This window comes from the organism of the source record quoted next, unplaced genomic scaffold (assembly GCF_019419815.1).
Source record: "Pyrus x bretschneideri cultivar Hongxiangsu unplaced genomic scaffold, Pyrus_bretschneideri_v1 Contig45, whole genome shotgun sequence".
Taxonomy (NCBI): domain Eukaryota; kingdom Viridiplantae; phylum Streptophyta; class Magnoliopsida; order Rosales; family Rosaceae; genus Pyrus; species Pyrus x bretschneideri.
Window position 1 is genome coordinate 1,993,670 of NW_025999779.1, and position 11,486 is coordinate 2,005,155.

General features: G+C 32.4%; 1 protein-coding gene across 1 annotated transcript; it reads left to right on the forward strand.

Moving 5' to 3' along the window:
- Positions 1-266: 266 nt before the first annotated feature.
- On the forward strand, positions 267-918 carry LOC103927466 (auxin-responsive protein SAUR40). The gene has a single exon (XM_009336391.3). The coding sequence runs from the start codon at positions 341-343 to the stop codon at positions 788-790; it is 450 nt and encodes a 149-aa protein (XP_009334666.1). The 5' UTR covers positions 267-340; the 3' UTR covers positions 791-918.
- Positions 919-11,486: the final 10,568 nt, after the last annotated feature.

Below are 11,486 nucleotides of genomic sequence, written 5' to 3' on the forward strand. Positions count from 1 at the left end.
GTCCAATATTCGTGTCAATTTTATGTTTCATATTTGATGTTGGGGAATACGATGGTCAAACTAAAAGTCCACCAGCACAACATCCGTGTCAATTTCGTGTCATTCCTAAAGTTTCACCGTCAGATCAAAAACCCATCTGCGAAAGGACACGTGGAAGCGACCGAGCCTGCGTTTTCATTAACTAACAAGTCGTCACACTGAAACAGAAACTTCGTTCATTTCCCATTCGAGTTTCCTTCACAAAACCTACTATAAATCCCCATCCTCCATAGAAATCGACCTCACTCATCCAAAAAAACCAAAACCTATCCGGCAGCCTGAGGTCTACTAAACCCTAAAAATGTCTACGGTGAAGAACTGCGGATCGAAGAAAGCCGAGGATCAAGGTTTGCAGATGCTGAGGCTGCTCATTGGGAAGCTAGTGCACAAGGGTCTCTCAATCTTGTCATCAAGAGGCCCTCACGATCACCACCATCGTCACAATGATTTCGACGAAGATTCAGAAGTGGCGACGGTGGTGCCGAAAGACGTAAAAGAAGGTCACTTTACAGTTTTTGCAGTGAAGGGTAATGAAGCAGAGAGGTTTGTTGTTAAACTGGAGTCGTTGAGTAACCCTGAATTTTTGAGGTTATTGGAAGAGGCCAAGGAAGAGTACGGATTTGAGCAGAAGGGTGCTCTTGCAGTTCCTTGCCGGCCTCAAGAATTGCAGAAAATCTTACAAACATGCAGGAGGAAGAAGAGTAGTAGAACATCTAATAATATTAGTTTTACAGTTGTACAAGGATCCTAGCTAGCTTCTTTTGCAGAAATTTGTGTAATTATTTATCTAATTATTCCCTACTTTTCTGTATGTTTTGCACTGAATGTAGAACAAACTTCTGCATGGAAATAATGAGAAATTGATGCTATATTATGTGATTTCTGCCGGCAATAATGGTGGGTTTGGGGATGACAATAATTGATAATGATATTTAAAATATTGTTCTAAATGTGGATGGTCTTATAAATTATACAAGTTTTTATCACAAATGGTCTGTGAAATTGATCCACCTTGTCAAGATGGTCTTTGAAATTAATCTACCTTGTCAACATGGTCTTTGAATTGAAAATCAGTCAATGTAATCCCTGAAAATGGGTTTTCACAAATCAATGCAGTCCTTTCATCGAAATTCTGTCAAAAATTATATTATGTGCTGACTGGCACATAACTGAGTCCCACAAATCTAATTAAATATTATAATTTGTAATAAAAATATTTAACTAATAAAAACAATTTTTATATAATTAAAAACTTAAAAATAAAAAATAAAAAAGAAGAAAAAGATGAATAGTTCATCAAGGAATGCTCTGTGAGGACTCGTTGTATTCGTCCATGTAAAACACCAAGACATGAGTGTGGAAAACACTAAAGTATCGGACAGTGGGTTTTGAATCATACTAACTCATCCATTTGCCTATAAAACCAACTCAATTAAATGTTCTAGATATAACACATCACAATAGAGAAATTCAGATAAAGTATACCAAGGCTACAGAGGAAACATAAATAGTGAAATAATGAAAGAAACTATTGTTGTTGTTGTAGGATGTAGGCACACTTGTCGAACTTCGTAAATATTATATTTTATTTACTTTATATGCCACTATAGATATATATTGTTTATTTTACAACACGACAATCTCTCATGTCAGCAGTAAGCAAAATGACATGGATATGATAAAGCACTACCTACTTCTCACCTCTATCAGCGGGAATCTCATATATAAGAAAATCTTCTTATTTTAATATTTTATCCTCAACCCCCAATACGACTAATTTTCTTAAAACAAGTATGTATCTTGTTGTAAGCCTGTATATTATCATTGGCAGAAGCAAAAAGAATAGACATAAAGAGAATGAATGAAGATAATAGTACAACCTCAACTTGAAGAAGATAATGCAACATTCAATGATAAAGAAGAAAATGATAGTGTTGACTCTAGAAACTACCAAGCATACGTGATGCGTAAGCCGAATAGCTAATTAGCTAACTACGTCCTTAGGTTGATGAGGGGTGTGCCAACTCGTCGACCGAGCTCGATCAGTGAGTGAATGAAATGTGGTGGTGGTGGTCGTCGAACGCGCTACTGACTTCTTATCCGAGCGATCGCAGCCAAGGAAGGAACTTATTTCAGTCTTTTGGTTCTAGAGCTTATAGACAATGCTGCTAGTCAATGTGAAGTTTAAGAATCGTTTGCACCGGGCTTGGCTGTTTCAATTATATTTGTGAAAATATAAGTGTGCCGAATCGATACCGGACTGTATACACACAAATACTCAAAAGAGATAAGTGTCTTGATTGTAAATGTAGTTCGGCCATCGGAGTGCCGAACTCTAAAATGCACTTGTGAATATTCAATAATAAAATAGGTTTGATTTTCAATGTGCCGAACAACGTAACCTGGTATGTAACCTGGTAATACCTCACTCGCTGAGAGACTGATGAGATGACCCCTTTTGACAAGGACTCAGAGATCCCTTGGATAGATAGTCAACCGAACTTCGAGCTGTTTATTCGAACTGGAAGATATGTTTGACGAAGTTAGAAAGGCCAATGTTTTCTCAAAGATGAGAGAGTTCACGTAAAGCGATAAATTGTGCAGGATAGATTTATGTATTGTGTTGGAGGTCTTTCTCTGTTACATAACCCTTGTATTTATAGTAGTCATATTTTTGCTTGGCATGGCCTGCCTAACTTATATAATCCAATTTGAACTCTAATTTTGTGGGAGATCACCTGCTTGGAAGTAACCAATCACCCTGCATACCAAATCCTTCGGCCGTTTGAAAATCTCTAAGATAGGACAAAACTTATCTTTAGGCTTTTCCTTAAAAGATGGAAAGATAGGCTCAGAAGCCTTGCTCGTGACTTTATCACATCAATCTTCACTTTGTATGCCTGCATACTACCTCGGAGCATTTTTGCTCACCAATGTACGCTGATTATGCATTTAATTATTTATTATGTGTCATTTCATTTAATTTTAAATAATTTTTATATTAAATATTATTTTTTATTTTAAGAAAGTTAATCAAAATTAAATAAAATAATACGTGATAAATAATTAAGTATATGATATTCTTTATTAATTAATGAAATTCTATTTGTAAATCAAAAGAGAGTGAAAAGACAATTTAGTCTTCTATCACAAAAAAAATGATGGGTAATAATGTAATTTTACAGGTCCAAATTTTACTTTTTTTTATTGAAACCTCATCTACAAGTAATATTAAAACACCTCCAATATTTATATTAAAAAAATAAAAATTAAAAAACCTCTCACTCCCCCCACCTTCTCTCTCTCTCTCTCCCCCTCTCTCCTTATTTTCTAAAAAAAAATATGTTCATACACACAAAATATGTAGGCAAATACTAGTCATATACTAAAATTTAAGGTACCCGTTAACCTTTGGACCCGTATCCTTTCAACCAATCTACCCTTATCACATCACCATCCCAATTTTTTTTCAAACCATTCAATTGTTGGTGTGGACTTCAACTATCATCACCACCACCCACAAGCACTTTGTGCTGCTGCCACCACGTCCTTATTGCTAAGCTGTCATCAACTCATATTTGACTTGTCAAAGGGTAATCCTTCATCCATCTGTAAACAATCAGCTGAGATTAAGTTTAGATAATTAATATATTATTAAGAGAGAATTATTATGATTAAAAGTACTCACAATATTATGTTCAAACACTAATTAAAATGATCTCATCAATTATATCATCTAACGATCTAAAACTCTGTTTATTCAACGACTTTAATTGCATGCATCAATAATGTAAAATCGGGTTCAAACATATAGAAAAGAAAAAGAAAATAAGGGAAAATAAGATTGTGAATTAAAGTGTCGGCAAAAGGAGGAAAAAGGGGAGTTGGTACTAGTTCACCATCTAGAAAGAAAGAAAAAAAAAAAAAAAAAAAAAAAAGAAACTTTAATAAAAAATAAAAAAAAAGCTTGAATTAAGTTTATTTTAATAAAAAATCATATTGTAACTTTATTTAATTAAAATAACTTAAATTCTAATGAAAAATCCTTAAATTTTAATAAAAATGACAAAAGAACTTAAATTTTTATGAAAAATGCATAATTTTAATATTAAAAAAATATTTAAAAAAATCTGACCCATGGATCCACGCATCCTCACACAAACTGTTTATGAAACTTTCTACATTGTTTATGAAACTTAACGGTATTACACTGTTTATCAAACTTAATGGTACTACACTGTTTATGAAATTTAACGGTGCTACACTATTTATGAAACTTAACGGTACTATATTCTTCTCTCTCCTCTTCTTGAATTTTCTTGGCACATTCTCACCTTCCAAACACATTTTCTTCTTCTAATTTTCTTCGATACTCATCAAATGTTTTTTGTATCTCTTCAATTTCTTAACTTTCTACACTAATTATTTAATTTTCTTCTATTGTCCGCCCATCTGCCGCTTCCTCTTCTTCTCCACCTACAATCTTAACTTTCTACACCACGTGTTATTATGTAAGTGGTGAGAAATTTTATTTTTGAACACAAGAATCTCACCACTTGTATAGAGACGTGGTGTATCACTCTGTGTTCTAGGCACATTGAAAAATCTCTCGTCATCTTGACTACTATTAGGAAACAACACCACAAAAATAAAACTGGAAAAATGTAATTCAATTTGAAGTCTTTCTCTTATTCTAAGCAAAATAATAATAATAATAATAATAATAATAATGTATTAATGATAGCTGACAATAGGGAGAAAACATAATGAAAATGGGGGGTGGGATGGGGTGTATGCGAGCCAGCGCATGTGTATTTATTGTTTTGTCTCTTATCATTAAATAAAGTTAGTGGATGGTTTTTTATTAAAATACAAAAATTTAAAGTTTTTTTCATTAGTTTTCCTAAAAAAAAATGTGTTTAATGATTGTACGGTGAGGAGAATGAAAAAAAGGGAGACAATGTCCTACTCTTTGTCTTTGTTTTATTTTATATATATATATATATATATATATATATATTAATTATTATGATGAGTGCAGTATTATCGCCCATCTTATATTATACATACACACACACACACACACACATGGTGAATTGGGCAATTTATTGCTCTTCCTATATTAACATACATATATACGAATGGTGCGGCATTATCACCCTTCTCATATAGCAATTATTATTTTTAAGTTTTGATATTTATGTGAATAGTGTTGAATTAAATCCCTTGTGACAAGTTATATTATTTGGTGAATTGGGCAATTTATTGCTCTTCCTATATTAACATACATATATACGAATGGTGCGGCATTATCACCCTTCTCATATAGCAATTATTATTTTTAAGTTTTGATATTTATGTGAATAGTGTTGAATTAAATCCCATGTGACAAGTTATATTATTTAAAGTAATTTGTTTACAGTAAGTGAAATTATTGCCCTTTGCAATGATTTATTTATTGAACAATATTTTGTTAGGAAGAGTATATACTAGAACCTAAAGTTCCTTGATTCTAATCATATAAGAAGATTCGACCCGAAGTACTTTGATCAAAATTAAAACCTGAAGTATTTTTTCTAAATCAATTGAGTGAGCAACATTTCCTCAACTAAATTAAATGAAAGCCATAAGCTCTATTACATGAGGGCCAGAAGTTCCTTGAATTATGAAACGAGGATCATAAGTTTCTTAATCCATGTGCAATTAAGTATGAGCATGAATTTCAAAAATATGAACCTGGGGGCTCTAATATTGTCGATATCGGGAATAAATTTCAAGTACATATGTTTAATGTCTTGACCTGAAGTTCAAAATATACATAATATTGAGAACTTCAAGTTTTAACACTTTGTGTGAACATATGTTTATATGGAATGAATTAATTATCACAAGTTCCATCATACCTCACTTTCTTCCTTTTGGGAATAAGAAAATGGTGTACTTAGGAAAACTCGATTTTGTTACTGTCGACGTCTTAGGCATTGAATACCTATCATGGATTCCAACTTCCAAAAGAATTCATATAATTAAGTGGAAGATATTCGGAGAGACCTCATAGGATGACTTGATGTTCCTAATCGCTAATTGTATATTTTGATCTTGACTTAAAAACTCATTTGTACATTTTAGTACGAACCAGAAATTTTCATGGTTTCTTACAGCTAACAAGTTAAACCAGAAGTTTTAGGCATGTATAAATAAGTGAATAAAAAGAGTTTTCATGAAGGTTAATAATGTGGACCCTCAATACTTAGCAAAACTCTAAAAGGGGGAGGCACCAAGTGCATTCGGAATCTAGCCACGAACCACTAATGGTCATTTTGAATCCGATTTTTGGATTCCTATAGCTGATCGAACGTTCTTCTCAAGTTCATCGAGTATTAGTTACAAGTCTATGCAACTCTCTATTCTTGTGCTTGAGTCCTCTAATCTCTTGTCTAAGACTTGCCACCTCAACCATTAATGATTCAACTTGGTGAGTTTGAGCAAGTAGACATTAGCACATGTTAGATACAAAACTCGCACACTTAATACTAAAAGCCAAATAGTCTTGAACATCTAATTCATCAAACCTTTTTTACAAGATCTTTTTATCTATGAGAGTGAGAAAGTTCATAACTACTTTTGTGGCAGTTATATCATTCTTCATTATAAATTCTTTAATCATAAGAGGACCGTTGGAGGATAAGAAAGATTGGTGCCATATATTGTCCTAAATAGGCACGTGTGCATCTTCTGTAACATTCAAATCAAAACAGCTAATGAAAGAAAAAAAGTTAGAAAAATTGAAGTCTCGAAAATACAGCATAGTCAATTTTCACAGGCGGGCAATTTTTCGAACGTGCATTTTGGATACAATTAATGCCTTTATAAAAGGAAAGACAACATGGGTACTTGCCACGAGATTTTCCTTAATGAAGTTCATTAGTATTTTCAGACGCATATCTCATATTTCAGGATACCATGGGCAACTCTACTAAAATATCTCTTAAAAAGTTGAAACGCGTGAATTTTATGGTTCTAGCTACACTACTATTGTCGACAAGTTTGGATGACATGGCCCCAACGACACCACTATTTTTTATTGGAAAAAACACTATATATGTCGACCTCCATCCTCCATGACAAGACAAACCTGCAAAAATGCTTAACTCTCCTTCCTTGCTAAGAATGCATTTTCAATCAAGCCTTCAAAATACTCAACATTCCTTCAACTATATCTCTCATAATGCCTAACTCATTCTTTAGCAAGAAAATATTTTTAATCAAGAAGTTTTACATCAACATCAAATTCTTCTACTATTTTTCTCTTTGAAAACATCTTTCATGAATGAGTTTGTATGCAGTGGACAAGGGACTAATTAGGATGCTTCTTCATATTGAAAACATGCAGTGTGAATTAAATCAAGTAAGAGGCGAAATGCACATTAGACTGTCAACGTAAATTTTCATTCAAAACTTCCAGATTGATGAAAGGGTAAAAAGAAGCAACATTGCATGCCACAAGGCCTACTATTTGAACAAAAGTAAGAAGAATGCATCAAGTTAAAAGATAAGAAAACAATTTTATTTTCATTTTTATGTTGTTCATCCATAATATTTTGTTGCAATATTGAATGATTACAACTAAGATAGGAATTTGAATCTGTCAAATTCGTGCAAGTATTTCTTTGTTGTGGTCCTACTTCCTGTGCTACATTAATGTCCTTTTTCATTTGATAAAATTTAAAAAAATTTCTTCACAACGTTTTTCCTAACATTGTAGTTTTTTCAGGACAATTTAGACTTATTTGCAGTTTATTTCAATCCTCCAAGTACTTGATACGTGGCATACATAACTTGGAAGAAATAAATTTTTATGAGATTTTAAGCAACGCTTTCCTAATATTGTAACATGATTTATTACATAAGAGGTGGTGAGTGCTATTGTGCAGGTCTTAATCATCCCAATTCAGAGACAAAAGTTGACAAAAAATGACATCAATTGCTGTGTGTTAATTGTATGGTTTTTAGGTTGAAAACATGTTTCATGAATGAGTTGTAGACAGTGGACATTGTACTAATTAGGATGCTTCTTTAGGTTGAAAAGATGCAGTGTCATTTAAATCAAGTAAAAGATGAAGTGCACATCAGACTGTCAATGTAAAAATACATTCGAAACTTTCAAATTGATGGAAGGGTAAAAAGAAGCAACAGTGCATGTTATAAAGACTATTATTTACACAAATGTAAGAAGAATGCATCTAGTTAAAAGATTAGAAAACAATCTTATTTCAATTTTCATTTTGTTCATCCATTATATTTTATTTCAATCCTTTTTTTCACATCTGTTTTACATAAAAGTTTATCAAACACTATAATACTGTTTTTTTTTTTTCAAAAACATTTTTACAAAAAAGTTTACCAAACACTCTGTTGCTTTATTTCACAGCTGTTTATTCTCACAGCATAGCAGAAATAGTTTTTCTTTCAAAGCACAGCAATACCGAACCAGCCTAGCCTAGTATTTGAATAAATGTAAGAAGAATACATCAAGGAAAAATATAAGAAAACAATCTTATTTACATTTCCATTTTGTTCATCCATAATATTTTGTTGCAATGTTGAATGATTACGTCTGAGATAGGAATTTGAATCAGTTGAATTCGTTGAAGTATTTTTTTTCTTTTTATTCTTACTTCTTGTGGTACCTGAAGGTCATTTTTCATTTTGTGAAATTTTAAAAATTTGCTTCACAACATTTTCTTTGAACATTATAGTTCTCTGGGACAATTCACTCATTTGCAGTTTATTTCAATCTTTCAAGTACTTGATGCGTGACATACATGCCTTGGAAGAAAGAAACTTTTAAGAGATTTTAAGCAACATTTTCTTAGGATTGCAGTATACTTTATTATATAAGAGGTGGTGGATTCTAATGTGCAAGTCTTAATCATTCTATCAAGAGACAAAATTTGATGAAAAATGACATTGATTACTATGTGTTAATTGTATGGTTTTCAGGTTGAAAACATGCTTCATGAATGAGTTTGTATGCAGTGGTGGACAGTAGACTAATTAGACCATCTCCAAAGGAGATGTCAAATATGCCAAATAGAATTAAAAGACTTTCAAGTGTTCTCCAATGGATATGTCATATATGATGTGGCATGTGAGTCCCTTGACTCCTTACTTTCTAGCTGCCTTTTTCGACAGCTAACAAAGCAGGAGTCAAATATATTTTATTTAATTTTTTAATGCATGGGTCCCATTAACAACCAATAGAATACAAACTAAAACTAATTTTAATTATTTTTTAATAGTTAATGTAACTCTAGGCCCAATAAAATAAATATTTGACACGTCCATTAGAAAAGAAGAAGATTTAGCACTTGTATTCAATTTGCCACATTAGCCATCAAATAAAATTTTGACATACTTTATTTGACATATCATTTGGAGATGCTCTTAGGATGCTTCTTTAGGTTGAAAACATGTAGTGTGAATTAAATCAAGTAAAAGATGAAATACACATCAGACCGTCAACATAAAAATACATTCAAAACTTCCAAATTAATGAAAGGGTAAAAAGAAGCAACAATGCATGCTACAAAACCTATTCTTTGAACAAATGTAAGAAGAATGCATCAAGTTAAAAGATAAGAAAACAATCTTATTTTCATTTCCATTTTGTTCATCCATAATATTTTGTTGCAATTTTAAATGATTACGACTAAGATAGGAATTTGAATATGTCAAATTCGTGTTTGTATTTCTCTGTTATAGTCCTACTTCCTATGTTACTTTAAGGTCTTTTTTCATTTGTTGACATTTTAAAAATTTGATTCACAACATTTTTCCTAAATATTGTTGTCCTCCAGGACAATTCAGACTCATTTGCAGTTTATTTCAATCTTCCAAGTACTTGATGTATGGCATACATGCCTCGGAAGAAAGAGACTTCTATGAGATTTTAAGCAACCATTTCATAGGTTTGTAGCATGTTTTATTACATAAGAGGCGGTGGGTGCTAATGTGTAATCTTAATCATCCCCATCTAGAGACAAAAGTTGACGGAAAATGACATCAATTGTTATGTGTTAATTGCATACAAACTCATTCATGAAACAGGCTTTCAACCTGAAAACCATACAATTAACACACAACAATTGATGTCATTTTTCGTCAGCTTTTGTCTTTGGATAGGGATGATTAAGACATGCACATTAGCACCCACCACCTCTTATATAATAAAACATTATGCAATCTTAGGAAATGATTGCTTAAAATCTCATAAAAGTTTTTTTCTTCCAAGGAAAAGGTTGCCACACATCAAGTACTTGAAAGACTAAAATAAACTGCAAATGAGTCTAATTGTCGTAGAGAACTACAATATTTTGGGAAAATGTCTGAAGCTCCTAATCATGGATGAGTCACCTAAAAGTGATCATTTGAAAGACCATTCAAAGGAAAAGGTTGCGCACCACTTTTGTTGTGCAAGAGGCTGAAGCAGAAGGATCAAGAATGAACCTATAGAAGTTCAAAAGGAAAAACTGAATGGCTGACTAAGTAAATGAAGGATCAAAGTTTAATGATGGGAATCAACCCCAAGTAAAAAGTGCATTCACATTCACACAATCACCTTACTTGTACTGATGGTCAGGGACTTCTAAGGAGAAAACATTTAATGCGTCAAAATTCTGGGAAACTCTACCTCAGTTTATGACAACTACAGAACAAGCATGACTTCAACTATTATTCCGTCTCACCAATTTATATCATTCAAATGATGTACAAAACGGTAATCAAATCTTGACAATTACTAGTTAACTACTAAATGCTTTAACAAGTTAAAAGAAAGATGGTGCATTGATACTAGTCCCAAAAGGACAATTTATAGATGTGGAAATTTTAATATATTTCATGCCTAAAGAATGATAGACGTATAGGTTCTAATGGTTCAACACTTCAACTCCCTAGAAGTGGAGATTAAAAATCCAAGCTTTATAACACTCTAGAGGAGGTTATGATCCACATTCTCTAAACAATTCATCTTATAAGAGATGATTTTCCTATAAAAGACAATGTAAGCCCCTGAAGAGGCAAGGATATCCAATGCAATGAAATGCTTATAAACTATTCATGCCTATGCACATGAGAATTGTGGGATCATGAATTAATGATAATCAATAATAATTCTGGTTTTACAATAGTTACTAGATTCATCAATGAGTAGTGTTGATATTGAGTCACATTCTTGTGTTAAACGTCGATGAAAAATTACTAGCCAAAATGGAAAGGGGCAATTCCATTACAATTTAGTATGAACGTGGAGAAATGGACGTATACTAAATCTCTAAAGATGTTAAACCCAGAAGATTATATATAGGCAATTGTGATACAATGAAATGCACTCACATGATAGGTTTCTAGTTGAAACCTGAAATAGTGATATACTCAAGTAAACA